This window comes from Mustela lutreola, chromosome 16 (assembly GCF_030435805.1).
Source record: "Mustela lutreola isolate mMusLut2 chromosome 16, mMusLut2.pri, whole genome shotgun sequence".
Classification (NCBI taxonomy): Eukaryota; Metazoa; Chordata; class Mammalia; order Carnivora; family Mustelidae; genus Mustela; species Mustela lutreola.
In genome coordinates this window covers 12,290,252-12,310,164 of record NC_081305.1, presented here as the reverse complement: position 1 = coordinate 12,310,164, position 19,913 = coordinate 12,290,252, and the positions used below count along the sequence as shown (strand labels likewise).

The window sequence follows — 19,913 nt, the reverse complement described above, 5'->3', positions numbered from 1 at the left end:
AGTGCAGTCTGGAAGAAGTCTGAGAAAGGGGAGGCCACTGTAAGTCTAATTTGGGTGGTTTAGACACATGTTCTACTGGATCAAGCACAGCGTAATTCCACATGGTTTGGGTTCTGGCAAAGTGCATCCCAAACCACACGTGTGAATGAAGCCAATGAGCCAAAAAAAAAAAAAAAAAAAAGCTGAAATTCAGGCACAAAAAAGTAAAATCTACTTAGTGGGTTGTAAGCTTGAATTATAAAACAGGGAAGGTTGTTTGGAAAAATCCTACTGCATTTGAAGAAATTAAAAACAAACAAAAATGATAGTTTTGACAAGAGTAAGGGGCCCAAATGTAAATGTTTATTTTTAATGTAAACAAGAAGAAAATGTTTTATTGGCTTTTTGAAACCAAGAGTAACCACTCTCTACTATCACACTACCTATCCTAAATACACACAGAAAGCAAAAACAAATACACTCTCCCTTTCCAAAAGGTGCCCGGTGAAGAATATACCACACACTCACTATCCTATAGCCCCCTGGGTCTCTTTACGTCCAGTCCTTGTATCAAATCCAAACCAAGTGAAACACTCAACTCAAGACAGAAAATGGTGTTTACTTTTCAAAGAAGCAAACTTGAGAATTTAAGAAAATAGTCTTGCTCTGGCTTCAAGAGGTAGAGAGATCTTCCACAGTCAAGATGAATGCAACTCTTTCAACTTAACCTTGAGGGTTTTTTGTTTTTTGTTTTGAGACGCCCAGAAAGAGGGTAATAAATGTATTTCCAGGAAAAGGCTTTTGTTTTGATTTTGAGCAAAATAGAGTTAAGTTTCACAAGTAAAAGGAGGAATAGCTGTTTGAAAAAATCTCAGCATTTGTAATTCAACCAAAGAAAAGCCTGTATAAGAACACAGAGCTAGCAATAGAAGCCTGGGTTTTAAAACTTAGTGAAGTGCAAGCATTCTTACAGCTCTTATACTGGGCAATCAATAGTTTACATATCTGAAGAAAAATCAGGAGCACATTTTAAATTGGAGTCCCAATGAGAACATAAATGTATATTTAGCTTTAATCTCTTGGGATTTTACTGAAACACAGAGATGTAGTACCTCTTTGCATTTCAGTTCATCATCAATTAGGACAGGGGGTAGTGTTTGAATTAAAAGTTGATGCTTTTATTCAATCATTCTATTGGCTAGAAGCTTAATACAACAGAAAGAAAATTTCTATGATTAACAGCAAGAAACACCATATTAAGGCATCAACATGTCACGAATAGGAGTAAACTGTGAAGTGGTCAGGTAGCAGTGCTGCCATCACTATTTTTGACAAGAAGCAGGAGGAAAGCCAGCAGTATTTGGCTCAGCAATGGAGAGGGGCACCTGGGTGGCTAAGTCACTGGGTGTTCTGCCTTCAGCTCAGACCCTGATCCCAGGGTCTGAGGGTGGAGCTCCATGTCAGGCTCCCTGTTCCACGGTGAGTCTGCTCTCCCTCTCCCACTCCCCCAGCTTGTGTTCTCTCACTGTGTCTCTGTCAAAAAATAAATGAAATTTTTTAAAAAATGGAGGGTAAATGAAAGTTTGGTTTGCAGTTTGCAGGTATTCTTGTGATACTCCTTTTCTCCTTGCCAGCAGAATTGCAAGAGAAGGAGATGTAAAGTAAAACATTTTGTTGGCAACTATGTTCTTCCTGATATTTAATTTTCCTGACTTCGGTATAATCTCCCTCTAGGAAGGGATGAATTCTCATTTTTACTTGAAATCATTCACAAAACCACAATACCCCAAAAGGTTACAAGAGGACCATCATTACATACACATTATAAGAAAGCCAGTTATGCATACGTGTTGTGTGTGTGTGTGTGTGTGTGTGTGTGTCTTTTATAAGCCAGTGAAGAGGGAAATTATTCTGATGAATCTGGATAGACTCACATGACAATCAAACTGGTATATACAACTAACCATACTATCTGTAGTTCACACTGAACCAAGACAATTGAAAATTTTCCCCAATTAGCATCTGTACAATGCTGTACATTTTCATTAATTATTTTTGTTTTTATACTCAACACCCATCTATAACAATAGACACAATTCTTGTCACAAACTTTTTAAATGTCAATTCCTATTATTTGAAGCATATGCCTCTATGGTTCAACTGAACCCACTGCGTAACTTAGAAACATTTACAGGCCTCCTGGGGAGACCCATTCTGAAAAGCTTCAGATATCAGCAGACTGCAAAAAGTACGAGTGGAGCACTGATGACAGAAGCAGTTGTGTCCTCTGTTTGGGGATCAACGGAGCCCGATTTTCAATCTGTCTGAATCAACAGCAGCCTAAGATAAATATAGGTGAACATTAACAAAAAGGAGGCTGATTACACATCCCGCCACTGTGGCTTCTCTCTCAGCCAAGACAGATGGGAATTCCAAGAAAAGTAACTGAGTCCAGTCATTCCTCCCTTAATGACTGGCCAGGTCAAGAGATGTAATGTTTTCTTCTAAGTCATTAAATACCCACAAAAATCTTTTACAACCTACCTCTGATATGGTAGATTTGCAAACCTCTCTGGCCACAGACTCAAATTTGGGGTCTGTAGTTAGATTCAGCTTGTAATTCCACAACAACTATGAACAAAAGAAAAAACAAACAAAAACTCCAGTTAGAATAGTATGAAATTTTTCATCGCTGGTTACTGTGATTAAAGTCCATTATACAAAGTCAGATAAAGCATATTCAGTTAATGAAAAGAAAAGGAAGATAAAAATGTCATCATGTTTACAGATAAAAGGAAAAAATGGGCAGACAAAATAAAACACTACCATTCAGGCATACTTCTTTTTCCACTTAAGGACAATTTTTTTTAACTCAAGAAAAAATCTCTGGTTAGGTTTCAGAGAAAACATTAACAAGGTTGTATAAGCCAAATTCTATTAAATCAAGAAGTTTAACCCAGAAGCTCAGACTTAGTGGGTTTACTCACAGATTTCGCAATTCACAGGGCTTCCACAGATGAGTTTCATAAAGGGGAGATGCCAAGCGTCTAGTACGCAGGCCTATCTATCTTCATTCCTTTAAAACCCTCCTTTGTCTTGACACATACTCCGTAAGGTCTACTTTACACAACTGTTTTTTAACATGTTTTAAACTCTAAATTATCTGAAGCCATTACTATTTACAGATGAGTGCTGAATTTTACCATACCTTTTGCAGATTTACTTAACAATTTTCAATGTATGATTCAATTTCTGAAAAGTAGCATAAATGGCCCTTACACCTAGCTCAGATGGAGAGGCAGAACACAGACTTTGTATGATGCTGAACATGAAGAGAATGGGGGAGAGAGATGCAGCTCCAAGCCTTTCTCTTGGCTATATTCCAAGAATAAACAATACAATCACTCACTCACTGATGCACTGAAACGTGTGCTTAGCACTTGCACTATACCACACACAGTCTGAACTCAAGGTCTTCATAGGCTATTAGAGGAAACAGAAAAACATGTTTGAGTTTGTATTGTACTAGGAACTAGGGGACAAAACAAAAGGAGAAAGAAAAAAAGACTACACCATCCAGTGGTGGCTATGGTCAATGGCAAGCAGTGTGAGCAATACAAGGTATCCCAGCAGTACAGGGGAGGAGGACCCCGGACTGTGTTGGGGAGTTTAGTCAAGTAAAGTGTACTATGGAAAGTGCTATCTAAGATGAAACCCTGAGAGATTAGCCGTTAGCCACAGTAAAGGGGGAGGGAGAAGACTGTTTTAGGTAAATGAAACAGCATGCATAGAAACTCACCAAAAGGTAGAAAGCTCACCAAAAGGTAAACAGAGCATGTTAGAGGAACTGAAAGTTCAATGGAAGACTGATTCTGACAACCCTTGTAAGCCTTGTCTGAACTTCAACCCAAGAGTCACTGAAGGGAAATTAAGAGAGTGACATGACCAGAGCTCGTTGTTATTTATTTATTTATTTATTTATTTATTTGACAGACAGAGATCACAAGTAGAGAGAGAGAGAGAGGAGGAAGCAGGCTCCCCACTGAGCAGAGAGCCCGACTCGAGGCTCGATCCCAGGACCCTGGGATCATGACCTGAGCTGAAGGCAGAGGCTTTAACCCACTGAACCACCCAGGCACCCCGCCAGATCTGCTTTTTTAGAAGTGTAACAGAGGCTTATATCACCTGCGTTAGGAACAACACAGAAATAAGCACTTAATTCCATATAGGAGTACTGGAAAAAAAAAAAATCTGTGAATAAATAAAATATGAAGGATGAGTAGTATTTCTTCTCTTCCCCCCTAAAGAAAAAAGCAAGCCAGCAAAAAGCTCTAACCCTTCAACTACCATCAATAAGTGAGTTTTTAGAAAAAAAAACACTGGCCACCATCTATAACAAAAGCTCTAAAAGGAGCTGTGCTTTGCTCAGCACAGTGTATGCCCAGTGCCTATAAGAGAGAGTGACAGAACACACAGACATCAACAAATATTTGTTAAATAGATGAACAAAAAAATAAATTTATACCATAATGAGTGACAAGTTCAACCAATAGGACATATGAGGCCAAACTAAGAATGTGGGTATAGGAGAAACTTAGTTCTAACTGAAGGAATCTTGGGCCTCCTGGCTCCACACAAGCAAAGACGAATCCAGTGATTCAAAAGACAAGGTTAGAATTTAGACAAACACATTTTACAATTATCTATGAATTAAGTCAGTACTACTTGGTGATTACATTTTATATTTTATTTTTTAATTTAATAAATAAAATATTTAAAAATATTATTTATTTGAGAGAGAGAGAGAGAGAGAGAGAGCAAGAGCAGGGGAAGGCCAGAAGGAGAGGGAGAAGCAGACTCCCTGTTGAGCAGGGAGCCCAATGTGGGGGCTTGATCCCGGGACCACCCGAGCCCAAGGCAGATGCTTAACCGAATGAGCCACCTAGGTACTCCTAACTTTTGTATTTTAAAATTAAAGCAACATTCTTCTTTTAAAATTAAGAGTATTCTGTGTGTACATCAAACCAAAGATTCCTTACTGAGTGACCTATGGCTGACTTCTTTGAAAGGAAGGAAGAAAGGAAAGGCGCCTGGGTGGCTCAGCCAGTTAGGTGCCTGCCTTTGGCTCAGGTCATGATCCCAGCGTCCTGGGATCGAGTACCACATCAGGCTCCGTGCTGAGCAGGGAGCCTGCTTCTCCCTCGCCTGCTCTGCCTGCCGCTCCCCCTGCTTGTGCTCTCTCTCTTTCTGTCAAATAAATAAATAAAATCTTAAAAAGAAAAAAAAAGGAAGGAAGGAAGGAACGAATGACGGAAGGTGGAAGGGAGCAGGCAGGCAGGGAGGGAGAAGTAAGAAAGAAACCCTGTCTGGCGGCTCAAGGATATCCCATAAACAAAAACAAATGACAGAAAAATTATAAAATACAAACTACAGGGGGCTTCCTTACTTTATCTAACACAAACTCAGATGTCCTGTAATGGCCTAGAAACTGATTTTCTGTCAAAGCCATTTAGATAATCACTTAGAGCTTCTGAAATGTCTTTAACCTTTAACTTTGGAATGTCTAATTTTTGTTTTTAATTTTTTGAGGTTTGATTCACAGACTATAAAAGTCACCATTTTGAAGTGTCCAGATTCAGTGGCTTTCAGTACATTCACACGGTTGTGCAAACACCAGTGTCTAATTCGCGGACATGCTCGTCGTCCCCAACAGAAACCCCACAGCTGTTTTATCCCTCCTCATCCTTCCTCACCCATCCTTTACCAACCATGAATCTACGTCTGGTCTTTTATTTTTAGTATGAGCTAGTAATGCATGATTATTCCTTCACGAAGGAAAGTACAAAAGGAATTCAACACGGGTTTCCACCAGTACCTTTTCTTCAAGAGAATATAAACATACATTCACACCTGATTTTGGGAGTTGATTACCTGCATCATATTTGATACCTGTCCCGACCTCCTGAGTGGTTGAGTGGTTACTGTCAACTAGAAAAATAACTGCAATTTGACACTAAGTGCTATCGGTTAACAGGATGTAGTTCAGCTTCAATTTTCTTAAACACAAGATGTTCACTTACGAATCCACCCACTTACCCATCTCCCTCTCCTAGACACATACTGAGTAACTACTATAACCTGGAATCTTGCTAGATGACAACATGAAGGGTGAAGAAGAAAAAAAACCACTGTCTCAGCATTCAAGGAGCTCAACCACGGGAGCCAAGCGACAGTCAGCCTGGGAAGCAAATAAGCAATGGAAATATAGTGTGATAAATGTGACACCAGATGCATACCGGAGATGTTATGGGGATACGAAGGAAGAACATAGCTCAGTGAATGTAGAGGAAGGGTACGTGGGGAGGTAGTGACTGTGATACCGGGCTCGATCCGAAGGAATTTTGTCAGGTGAACTGAGGGAGACTGGGGTTCTAGGAGTACAAGGCTAAAAAGGACAGAAAGAGTAATTATAACTTCTAAGGACACCTATAGCTCAGGATGGCTAGGTTAAGGTAATGAAAGATGGGGCTGGGCTGTAAGCAGGGATCAGATGACACAGAGTATCAGAGCTTACCTTAAAGAATGTGTAGTTTATCTAATAGGAAATGGGAAGCCAGTGAACAATTTAACCAGAGAACTCAAAAGGTCAACTTTGGTCGCAGTGCAAAGAAAGGCCAGACTAGGGGAGGTTAGCAGACCAGTTAAAGGCAAGAAATGCTGGATGGGAGAAGATGGGATATATCTGAAAAAGTCAGGATAGTGACAAGTTTTTGGTACAGATGGTGAAAGAAAAACCTTCCTTCATAGTCAAGCTCCTTGAAAGCCTGTATAGCTCATTTTATCCACTTACTCTTTTATTCATCTCAAAAATTTTAGATCAAAGCTGTTTAGTCAAATAGTTCTATAAATGCAGATAAAAAATCAGACCAGTTCCCTGACAAGTCCCTTTCTGAAGTCCTACCAACTCCCCAGAGACAAATACTTTAAATTCCTTTAGCTTTTTCTTAGGGTAATTAACACTTTTTAAAAGAGAGAACAAAAGCGAGAGAGACAGAGAGAGAGGTGGGGGGGGGCAGAGGGACAGGGAGAAGCAGACTTCCCACTAAGGAGGGAGGCCATGACGTGGGACTCGATCCCAAGATCCTGGGATTATGACCTGAGCTGAAGGCAGATGCTTAACCAACTGAGCCACCCAGGTGGCCCTAACTTTACACTTTTATTAACTACTTGCTGTTTCCTGACTTATTAGTTTTAGATATTCTGTAATAGCTTTATACTACAGAAGATAAGGAATGAACTTTAATATGCTTTTTCCTGATATAGATATTGGGATATAGATAAATCACAATGCTAGATAGAATTTACATTATTGATGATATAAAAGAGCATATATCCTGAGAAATACATAATATTATTATTATCAGACAGAGTAGAAATGTGAAATCAGCAGCTAGAGTCTGGAGGTCTGTAGAAAGAATAGGAGACAGGAACCACTTGTCACCAGAGCATCACCAACTACTCTTCAACAGAAATCCTGGCAGCAGTCTACGTAGTCATCTGGAGGTAAGTTCTCTCCAGATAACAGCTTAGGTGTGAGAAGGCAAGACTCACAAGGTGCCTTGGCTTAGAAAACTCAAGAGCCATGGGAGCTACCATCACCAGTAACAACCCTCTGGTCATAGCTTTCAGGGTCCCCATGAGGGAAATACGCAGGTACCAGTCACCACATCAGGGAAGCCCAAAGTATGACACCCTTAGTGAGTAAAGAAAAGTATCTTTTCTTTATTGCTTTGTATGAATTCCTAAAATATTTTGGACATGTGGTCAGATATATGTATTAAAACGTTTTCTCCTCTATGACTTGCATTTTCACACTCTTAATGTTATATTTAACAAAATAAAATGCAATGTAATGTAATTTATCAATCTTTTGCTTTATGCTTACTTTATGCTTACTGCTTTTGTTTCCCATTAAGTAAGTATAATTCAGAGAATGTGATGCCTCCATCTTTGTTCTTCTTCCTCAAGACTATTCTTGGCGGGAAGCCTGGGTGGCTCAGCGGGTTAAAGCCTCTGCCTTCGGCCCAGGTCATGATCCCAGAGTCCTGGGATCAAGCCCCACATTGGGCTCTCTGCTCCACAGGGAGCCGCTTCCTCCTCTCTCTCTGCGCCTGCCTCTCTGCCTACTTGTGATCTCTGTCAAATAAATAAAGCCTTAAAAAAAAAAAAAAAAAAAAGACTGTTCTTGGCTATTTGGGGGTCTTTATGGTTCCATACAAATTTTAGGATCACTTGTTCTATTTCTGTGAAAAGTGCCATGAGAATTTTGATAGGCATTGCACTGAATCTATATACTGCTTTGGATAATATGGACATTTTAACAATATTAATTCTTCTAATTCATAAGCATGGAGTATCTTTCCATTTATTTGTGTCTCCAATTTCTTTCACTGATGTGTTGTAGTTTCCACTATACATCACTTTTAGTTCCTTGGTTAAATTTACCTTACCCATTTTTCTATTCGTCTTTTCTTTATTGCTTTGTATGAATTCTTAAAATATTTTGGACATGTGGTTAGATTTATGTATTAAAATGTTTTCTCTTCTATGACTTGCATTTTCACACTCTTAATATTATATTTAACAAAATAAAATGCAATGTAATGTAATTTATCAATCTTTTGCTTTATGCTTACTGCTTTTGTTTTCCATTTATTCTTTGCTAATCTCATGGTCATGAAAGTATTCTTTTATGCTACCTTCTAGAAGTTTTGTTGTTTTAATTTTCACATTCAGATCTATAAACATCTAGAACTGATTTTCTGTGAGTCCTGTACAACAGGGATCAAATTCTTTATTCAAATGTCTGTCTCTAGATATAGAAAGATACATAGATAGATTGTTTCTGGACTCACTCTGTTCCACTGTTCTACTCATTGACCCTTGTGCCTCTATCATTCTGCATCACTTATTGCTACTTAACATCAGGTCTTCAACCAGGTGGTGAAATTTTTTTGTGTGTGGCTCTTTTCAAGACTGTGTTGGCTATTATTGGAATTCTGTGTTTCCAAATAAATTTTGGAATCAGCTTGCCATTTTAATAACAACAAATAAAGGACGGCAGAGAATCTACAACTTAATGAGAGTTCTAATATTTTTATAATACTGAGTCTTCCAACTCATGAGCATAGTATATATATATATATATATATTCCTTCATTTATTTAAGTCTTCTAATTTCTCTGAAAAACATTTTGTAGTTATCTGTGTAGAGGTCTTACACATTTTTATTAGATTTATTCTTAAGTATCTGATGTTTTATATGCTAAATAGTGTCACTTTAAAAAAACATTTATTTATTTATGGGGGGATGGGCAGAGAGTCTTAAGCGGACTTCACACTGAACTCAGAGTTGGTTGTGAGGCTTGATCTCACAACACTGAGATCATGACCTGAACGGAAAGCAAGAGTTGGACGCCTGACCAACTGCACCACCCCTACACAATGTCACTTTAATTTTTTATTTTTCTTTAAGATTATTTATTTATTCTTTAAGATTTATTTATTTACTTATTTGACAGGGAGAGAGAGAGAGATACAATGGGAGAGGGAACACAAGCAGGGGGAGTGGGAGAGGGAGAACCAGGCTTCCTGCTGAGCAGGGAGCCCAGTGGGGGGGCTCAATCCCACAACCCTGGGACCATGACCTGAGCCAAAACCCTTAATAAATGAGCCATGCAGGTGCCCCCACAGTGTCACTTTTAAGTTCACTGGAGAAATAGCTTGTTACTACTATAGAAAAACACAATTAAGTTTTGTGTATTGATCTTATACCCAAGGTCATTATTAAATTCATCTAGTGATCGTCTATCTGTAAATTCTTTTGAGTTTTCTACTCAATCATGTCATCTGTAAATAATTAGTTTATTTTTTCCTTTCCAACTGTTTTTGAGTAATCTCTACACCAACCCAGGGCTCAAACTTACAACCCCAAGATCAAGAGTCTCACGTTCCACTGAATGAGCCAGCCAGGCACCCTCCTTTCTAATTTTTACCTATTTTCTTTTTTCTTAGCCTACTGCACATGGGCTAGGATCTCTGTGACCATGAGCTAACTATGTCTTGGTGCCAATTCTGGGTAGAAAGCTGTTAATATTTCATCATGTTTGCTGTAGTTCTTTTTTTTTCTTTCAGTCTGGATGTAGCCCTTTACACTTTATTAGACATTAGGACTTAATATTTTGAATTCTTTCACTTCTTCACTGCTACTAATGTGTATCAGCCTTTCTGATTACAAAAGAAAATGTATATTGCTCTTTTTTCTGCTTGTATCCCATTGGGAAGTGGTTTTTCTTTATCATTTTATTTTATTTTCATTATGACAAGTGTACTCTTTAATTCCTATCTCCTATTTCTTTTTTTTTTTTTTTTAAGATTTTATTTATTTATTTATTTATTGAGAGAGAGGTAGTGAGAGAGAGCATGAGCGAGGAGAAATCAAAGGCAGAAGCAGACTCCCCATGGAGCAGGGAGCCCGATGCGGGACTCGATCCCAGGACTCCGGGATCATGACCTGAGCCAAAGGCAGTCATCCAACCAACTGAGCCACCCAGGCGTCCCCCTATCTCCTATTTCACTCATCCCCCCACTCACCTCCCCTCTTGTAACCAACAGTTTGTCTTCCACAGTTAAGAGTCTGTTTCTTAGTTTGTTTCTTCTTTTTGTCTTTTGCTACCTTGTTTTGTTCAATTTCACATAAGAACATACAATATTCGTCTTTCTCTTATTTTCGCTTAGCATTATATTCTCTATATCCATCCATGGTGTTTCAAGAGGCAAGATTTCATTCATTTTTATGGCTGAGTAATATTCCTATATATTTATTATATTCTTTTATGATTACCTTTTCTTTCCCATTCATCTATGTACAGACACTTGGGCTCTTTCCATAGTTTGGCTATTGTAAATAATGTTGCTATGAACATCAGGGTGCATGTATTATCCCTTTGAATTAATGTTTTTCTATTTTGGGGGGTAAATACCAAGTAGTGTGATTATTAGATAATAGGGTAGTTCTATTTTTAATTTTTTGAGGAAACTTCATGCTGTTTTTTACAGTGGCAGCTCCAGTGTGCATTCCCATGAACAGTGCCCAAGGGTTTCTTTTTCTCCACATCTTCACCAAAACTTGTTTCTTGTGTTGTTGATTTTAGTCATTTTGATGGGTGTAAAGTGAGAGCTCAATGTAGTTTTGATTTGCATTTTCCTGATGATGAATGATGTTGAGTATCTTTACATGTGTCTGCTAGCCATCTGGATGTCTTCTTTGGAGAAATGTCTGTTTATGTCTTCTGCCTATTTTTAATTGGATTATTTATTTTGGGGGTACTGAATTGTAATACTTCTTTATATATTTTGGATATTCATCCTTTATTGGAAATGCCTTTTTGGCTTTGTTGATTGTTTCCTTTGCTGTGCAGAAACACTTTATTTTGATGTAGTCCCAATGGTTTATTTTTGCTGCTATTGGTCTTTTTATAACCACACATTATCAGGTTAATTAAATAAATTCTGTTCTAAGATTGGTGTTGAAGTTAGAAATCTGAACCTTAATTAGTTAACTGATTATAGTAAGGAATTATGACATTTTCAGATATAACAGTATTGTGGCTATTTTTTAAATAAAGCCTTATCTTTTAGAGGTATTTAACAAAATATTAACAAATGAAATGATGTCTGGGTTCTGTTTCAAAATGATACAAAAGGAGGGGAAGTAAGCAGGAAGAGAGATGACACAGGATGGATCTGAACAAATAGCTGAAGCTGGGTGGTAATTACATGAGGGTTGATTATATTATACTCCTGAGATATAATTTATGTACTACTGAATTCACACTTCTAAAGTATACTTTAGTGTCTACTGGTATATTCAAATTTTGACAACTGTCACCACTATCTAATTCTAGAATACTTTCATCATCCCAACATGAAAGTTCATGGAGTTAAAGGGTATAATGGTAAGCAAAGTCAGTCAGTCAGAGAAAGACAAATACTATATGATCTCATTATATGTGGAATTTAAGAAACCAAACAAGCAAAGAGAGAAAAAAGAGAGAGAAAGAGAGACAAACCAAGAAAAGACTCTTAATTGCAGATAACAAACTGATGGTTACCAGAGGGGAGATGGTAGGAGGCTAGGTGAAACACGTGATGGGAATTAAGGAGTGCAACTGTTGTGATGAGGACTGAGTGATGTATGGAATTGTTGACTCACTATGTTGTACACCTGAAATTCATATAACACTGTATGTTAAGTGTACTGGAATTAAATAATAATGATAATAAATTTTTAAAAAGAAATGCCATACCTAGTAGCAGTCACTTCCTACTCCCCACTTCCCCCAGCCCTTGGCAACCACTAATCTTCTGTTGATTTGCCTATTCTAGACATTTCATATAAACAGAAACGTAAAATATGTAACCTTTTGTGTCCAGTTCCCAAGTTTCATCTTTACTGTGGCATGTTATCAGTACTTCATTCCTTTTTCCTGCCAAATATTATTCTACTACATGGCTTTATCATGTCTCATTTATCCATTATCAGTTGATAGATATTTGGGCTGTTTCCACTTATTCAATGCTATAATTATTGCTTCTATGAACACCTGTGTACACAATTTTATGTGAACATGATTTCAACCATCTTGGGAGTCTCTAGGAGTGGAACTGATTGTTCAGATCACAACTGTTTAACCTTTTGAAGAACTACCAGACTATCTTCTGTAGTGGCTATACCATTTCACATTCCCACCAGCAATGTATGAGGATTCCAATTTCCCCATATTTTCAACATCTGTTATTGTCTTTTTTATTACAGTCATCCCATAGGTATAATATAATATATTGTAATTCTGATTTGCATTTCCTTAAGATGAATGTTGTCGAGCATCTTTTCATGTGCTTATTGCCATCTGTATATTTCTTCAGAGAGACGTTTATTCAAATCCATTGCTTATTTTATTTCTTTTTTCAAATCTTAATTTTTTTATTTTTTATAAACATATATTTTTATCCCCAGGGGTACAGGTCTGTGAATCACCAGGTTTACACACTTCACAGCACTCACCAAAGCACATACCCTCCCCAATGTCCATAATCCCACCCCCTTCTCCCAAACCCCCTCCCCCCAGCAACCCTCAGTTTGTTTTGTGAGATTAAGAGTCACTTATGGTTTGTCTCCCTCCCAATCCCATCTTGTTTCATTTATTCTTCTCCTACCCACTTAAGCCCCCATGTTGCATCACCACTTCCTCATATCAGGGAGATCATATGATAGTTGTCTTTCTCTGCTTGATTTATTTCACTAAGCATGATACGCTCTAGTTCCGTCCACGTTGTCGCAAATGGCAAGATTTCATTTCTTTTGATGGCTGCATAGTATTCCATTGTGTATATATACCACATCTTCTTGATCCATTCATCTGTTGATGGACATCTAGGTTCTTTCCATAGTTTGGCTATTGTGGACATTGCTGCTATAAACATTCGGGTGCACGTGCCCCTTTGGATCACTACGTTTGTATCTTTAGGGTAAATACCCAATAGTGCAATTGCTGGGTCATAGGGCAGTTCTATTTTCAACATTTTGAGGAACCTCCATGCTGTTTTCCAGAGTGGCTGCACCAGCTTGCATTCCCACCAAGAGTGTAGGAGGGTTCCCCTTTCTCCGCATCCTTGCCAGCATCTGTCATTTCCTGACTTGTTTATTTTGGCCATTCTAACTGGTATGAGGTGATACCTCATTGTGGTTTTGATTTGTATTTCCCTGATGCCGAGTGATATGGAGCACTTTTTCATGTGTCTGTTGGCCATCTGGATGACTTCTTTGCAGAAATGTCTGTTCATGCCCTCTGCCCATTTCTTGATTGGATTATTTGTTCTTTGGGTGTTGAGTTTGCTAAGTTCTTTATAGATTCTGGACACTAGTTCTTTATCTAATATGTCGTTTGCAAATATCTTCTCCCATTCTGTCAGTTGTCTTTTGATTTTGTTAACTGTTTCCTTTGCTATGCAAAAGCTTTTGATCTTGATGAAATCCCAATAGTTCATTTTTGCCCTTGCTTCCCTTGCCTTTGGCGGTGTTCCTAGGAAGATGTTGCTGCGGCTGAGGTCGAAGAGGTTGCTGCCTGTGTTCTCCTCAAGGATTTTGATGGATTCCTTTCGCACATTGAGGTCCTTCATCCATTTTGAGTCTATTTTTGTGTGTGGTATAAGGAAATGGTCCAATTTCATTTTTCTGCATGTGGCTGTCCAATTTTCCCAGCACCATTTATTGAAGAGGCTGTCTTTTTTCCATTGGACATTCTTTCCTGCTTTGTCGAAGATTAGTTGACTGTAGAGTTGAGGGTCTATTTCTGGGCTCTCTATTCTGTTCCATTGATCTATGTGTCTGTTTTTGTGCCAGTGCCATGCTGTCTTGAGGATGACAGCTTTGTAATAGAGCTTGAAGTCCGGAATTGTGATGCCACCAACGTTGGCTTTCTTTTTCAATATCCCTTTGGCTATTCGAGATCTTTTCTGGTTCCATATAAATTTTAGAATTATTTGTTCCATTTCTTTGAAAAAGTTGGATGGTACTTTGATAGGAATTGCATTAAATGTGTAGATTGCTTTAGGTAGCATAGACATTTTCACAATATTTATTCTTCCAATCCAGGAGCATGGAACATTTTTCCATTTCTTTGTGTCTTCCTCAATTTCTTTCATGAGTACTTTATAGTTTTCTGAGTATAGATTCTGTGCCTCTTTGGTTAGGCTTATTCCTAGGTATCTTATGGTTTTGGGTGCAATTGTAAATGGGATTGACTCCTTAATTTCTCTTTCTTCTGTTTTGCTGTTGGTGTAGAGAAATGCAACTGATTTCTGTGCATTGATTTTATATCCTGACACTTTACTGAATTCCTGTATAAGTTCTAGCAGTTTTGGAGTGGAGTCTTTTGGGTTTTCCACATATAGTATCATATCATCTGCGAAGAGTGATAATTTTAAAATTTGTTTATTGTTGAGCTGTAAGAAGCTTTTTAAAGTATGTTCTCATTACTAGACCCTTATTGGATATATGATTTGCAAATATTTTCTCTCATTCCTTGGGCTTTCAATTTTCTTGACAGTACTCTCTGAAGCCACAGAAGTTTTAAATTTTGATGAATTTCATTTTATTTTGTCTTTGGTTAGTTGTACTTTAGGTATCATACCTTAAAAACCTTTGCCTAATCTAATGTCATTAAGATTTACATCTACAGTTTTATCTGGGTGATTTATAATTTAGCTCTTATATTTAGGTCTTCGATCCATTTTTATATATATGGTATGAAATAGGGGTCCACATTCATCTTGAGGTATGTGGATATCAAGCTGTTCCAGAACCATCTGTTGAAAAGTCTCCTATTTACCCCCAGTGTATTATCTTGGCACCCTTGCTGAAAATCAGTTCACTATAAATGAATGTTTTTTCTGAATTCTCAATTCTATTACACTGATCTATATATCTATCCTTATGCAAGTACCACACAGGCTTGATTACTGTGACTCTACAATAAATTTTGAAATCGGGAATTATGAATTTGTTCTTTTTTCAAGACTGTTTTGGCTCTTTTGGATCCCTCGCATTTCCATATGAATTTTAGGGTCAGTATGTCAATTTCTGCAAAGTTGTCAGCAGAAATTTTGACAGGAATTGCCTGAATGTAGATCAACTTGGAGAGTATTACCATCTTAACAATATTATATTTTCCAATCCATGAAACAGGATGTCTTTTCCTTTAAATCATCTTCAATTTTGTTCAAAGATGTTTTCCATGGAGTTCAGTATACCAGTCTTATACTTTTTTGGTTAAATTTATTTAAATTTTTTTAAAGGATTTTATTTATTTATTTGACAGAGATCACAAGCAGGCAGAGTGGCAGGCAGAGAGAGGGGGAAACAGGTTCCCGGCTGAGCAGAGAGCCTGATGCGGGGCTCGATCCCAGGATCCTGAGATCATGACCAGAGCAGAAGAAAGAGGCTTAACCCACTGAGCCACCTAAGCACCCCATGTTAAATTTATTCTTAAGTATTTGATTCTTCTTGATGCTATTGTAAATATAGTTGTTTTAATTTCATTTTCAGATCATTCATTGCTGGTCAGTAGCAATACAGCTGGCTTTTTAATCTACTAATCTTATATCCTGCAGCCTGCAGTCTAATTACTAACATTAGAAAATTTCCCGTATTAGAAGCTTAAAAAATCAGTATTGAATTTAGTCAAATGATTTAATGTACCTACTGAGATGATGACATAACTTTTTCTCCTTTATTGTAACTAACTTTTCAAATGTTAAATTAATCTCAAAGTTCTGCAATAAATCCAGTGCAGTCCTGATGTATTTCCCTTCTTATATTTTAGTGGATTCAGTTTGCTACTAATTTGGTTAACATTTTTTAATCTATGGTTCACAAGTGACACTGGCCTATGTTTTCCTTCTTGTTTTATCCTTGTTATGTGATACTAAGGTAATGTTAGCCTCATAATGAATAGAAAAACATTTCTGCTTTTTTTTATCCTTTAGAAGACTGATATTGGGGCACCTAGGTGGCTCAGTCAGTTAAGTATCTATCTTCAGCTCAGGTCATGATCCCAGAGTCCTGGTTTGAGCCCCTCACTGGGTTCCCTGCTCAGTGGGGAGCCTGATTCTCCTTCTCCCTCTGTATCTCCCCCAGCTTGTGTCAAGTTGTCTATCTCTAATAAATAAATAAAATCCTTTTAAAAAGATTCTATTTATTTACTCATGAGAGAGACAGAGAGAGAGAGGAGGAGGAGAGGCAAAGGGAGAAGCAGGCTCCCAAGGTGCAGGGAGCCCAATGTGGGACTCGATCCCAGGACCCCAGGATCATGACCTAAGCCGAGGGCAGATACTTAAACATCTAATGCTTTCTTTATGGGATTTTTATTTAAAGCTTCATTTTTTAAAAAATATTTTTTAAGGGACACTTGGATGGCTCAGTTGGTTGAGTGGCTGCCTTCACCTCAGGTCATGATTCTGGAGTCCTCAGATCAAGCCCCACATCAGGCTCCCTGCTCAGCGGGGAGTCTGCTTCTCCCTCTGCCCTTCATCCTGCTTGTTCTCTCTCACCCCACTTGCTCTCTCTGGCTCTATCTCAAATAAATAAATAAAAACTTTATAAATAAATAAATAAATAAATATTTAAAGTTTTATTCATTTAAGTAATCTCTACACCCCATGTGGTGCTCAAACTTGAAACACCAAGATCAAGATACTGAGCCAGTCAGCCAGTAAAGATTTTTATTTACAGATTAATTTTTTAAAATAAATATAGGCCACACAAATTTTCTACTTCTTGTGTTGGTTTTGGTAAATTTCTTTCTCTAGTAATTTGTCCACTGTGCAAACATTTTCAAATATACTGGCCTAACAATTCTTCATAACTAATTTTATCTCTTGCTTAACAACACTAATTTATTCCAGAACACCCCCAGTAGGTGGAAAGCTGTTTAATTTTTTAAACTTGATCCACTAGTTTTAATGGGAAAGATTATCACGCAACCCATCCCAACCCAAAAAAAGTGTATTAGTTTGCTAGGGCTGCCTAACAAAATACCACAGACCAGTTGGCTTAAGCAAGAGATTTATTTTCTCACAATTCTGGAGTTTAGATGTCTGAGATTAAAGTGTTAGCAGTACTGATTTCTTCTGAGACTTTTCTTCTTGTATCCTCACATGGTTTTCCCTCTGTCTCTGTGTCCTAATCTTCTCTTTTTGTAAGGACATAATTTTCTATTTTCTGTATACTTTGTCCCTATTTTTAACAGTGTCAAATCCTTCCTCTTCTCGAGCCTTTTAGGACTCCTACGTCATAAATTAGCTACTTTCCGGGATCCCCCTATGCCAGAGTCACTTGACTGATGGATTTTGAATATTTTCCCTAATTTTTTGCTTTATAAATAATGCCACAAAATCCCCTTATGGACATATTTGAATCAGTTCTTTTAAGTATAACTATTACCACTTCTATTCTTAGAAGTAAAAATGTTAGGCCAAAGTATATACATATTTTAAGTTGACTGCTTTACAAAGAAGTTTTCATATTTATATTCTTATTCACAGGCAGAGCAGAGTTTAACCACCTTTTCTGCAAAAGGCCTGAAAGAAAAATCTTTTATACTTATAGGGACCTACATACAGTAACTGTTGAAATTACTCAATCTTTCTATTATAGCATGGAAAGCACCAAAGATAGTATATAACTGAATGGGTGTGGAAGTGTACCAATAAAACTTTATGCATAAAAATAGGCAGTGGTCTGGATTAGGCCAATGGGTAGCAGCTGGCTAATCAGTGGGCTAGAGAAAGCTTATATCCCCATATTCCCATCAATATTATGTATTTATCAGATTTTTTATATTTGCTAATCAGATGGATGAAAATAATGCACTCATTTGTCTTTTAATTTTCACACTTTTAACTATAAGAGACAATCAAATTTTAATGGTTTATTAGACATCTTTTTCATTATAAATAATCTGTTTATACTTGTCACCTATTTTTATTTTTATTTTTAAAAAATATTATATTTAGGGCGCCTGAACGGCTCAGTCATTAAGGGGATGACTGACTCAGGTCATGATCCTAGCATCCTGGGATTGAGCCTCACACCAGGCACCCTGCTCCTCGGGAAGACTGCTTCTCCCTCTTCCACTCCTCCTGCTTGTGTTCCCTCTCTCACTGTATCTCTCTCTCTGTCAAATAAAGAAATAAAATCTTTAAAAAATAGGTTAGCTTAGGTTAGGATCTTAGGTCACCCCTATACAAATGATTTTTAATGTATTAATTCTAGTTATCTTTAAAAAATATTTTATTTCTTTATTTGACAGAGAGAGAGAGAAAATAAGCACAAGCATGGGGAGCGGCAAGCAGACGGACAAGGAGAAAGAGAAGCAGCCTCCCTGTGGAGGGGGCAGTCCAACGCAGGACTGGATCTCAGGACCCCAGGATCATGACCTGAGCTGAAGGCAGATGCTTAACCAACTGAGTCTCCCAGGGGCCCCTGTTGCTATGTTTATTAGCAGCACTTTCTATTAAAGAATATAGTTCTTTGGGGCACCTGGGTGCCTAAGTCAGTTAAGCATCCACCTCTTGGTTTCAGCTTAGGTTAGGATCTCAGGTCACCCCTATACAAATGATTTTTAATGTATTAATTCTAGTTATCTCTTGAGTGTGTGTGTGTATGTGTGTGTATAAAACCTTTAACATAGGGCATCTGGGTGGCTCAGTCAGCCATGTGTCTGCCTTTGGCTCAAATCATGATCCCAGGGTCCTGGGATGGAGCCCTCCATGGGGCTCCCTGTTCAGCAGGAGTCTGCTTCTCCCTCTCCCTCTACCCACCCACATGCTCTGTCTCAAATAAACAAATAAAATCTTTGAAAATAAAAATAAAGTTGTAAGCATGATAAGCATAGAAACAATTATTTTCAAATGGTAGCTATACCTGAAGTAAAACTTAAGCTTAAGTACATAAATATTTGACAAAATCTGCTTGTTTCTAGAATGGAGGGGTATTTGCAGATTTACATGGTCCTTAAATAAGTTTTATCATCCTTGTTAAGAGTAAGAGAATCTGGGGCACCCGGGTGGCTCAGTTGTTAAGCGTCTGCCTTTGGCTCAGTTCATGATCCGGGGGTCCTGGGATCAAGTACCGCACTGGGCTCCCTGCTCGGCGGGAATCCTGCTTCTCCCTCTTCCACTCCCCCTGGCTCTACTCCCTCTCTCACTGTCTCTGTCAAATAAATAAATAAATAAAATCTTAAAAAAAAAAAAAAAAAGATTAAGAGAATCTAAGAAGACATAATGTTTCCCGGAACAACAGGAAAAGCCTG

General features: G+C 37.9%; 1 protein-coding gene across 2 annotated transcripts in view; it reads right to left on the bottom strand.

Moving 5' to 3' along the window:
• Positions 1–19,913, bottom strand: part of GLG1 (golgi glycoprotein 1) — a 163,173-nt gene that overhangs the window by 44,557 nt on the left and 98,703 nt on the right. For both annotated transcript variants that reach the window (XM_059152995.1, XM_059152996.1), the window contains exon 3: positions 2,524–2,610. In XM_059152995.1, the coding sequence (XP_059008978.1) occupies positions 2,524–2,610 (87 nt within the window). The remainder of the gene's footprint in view (positions 1–2,523; positions 2,611–19,913) is intronic.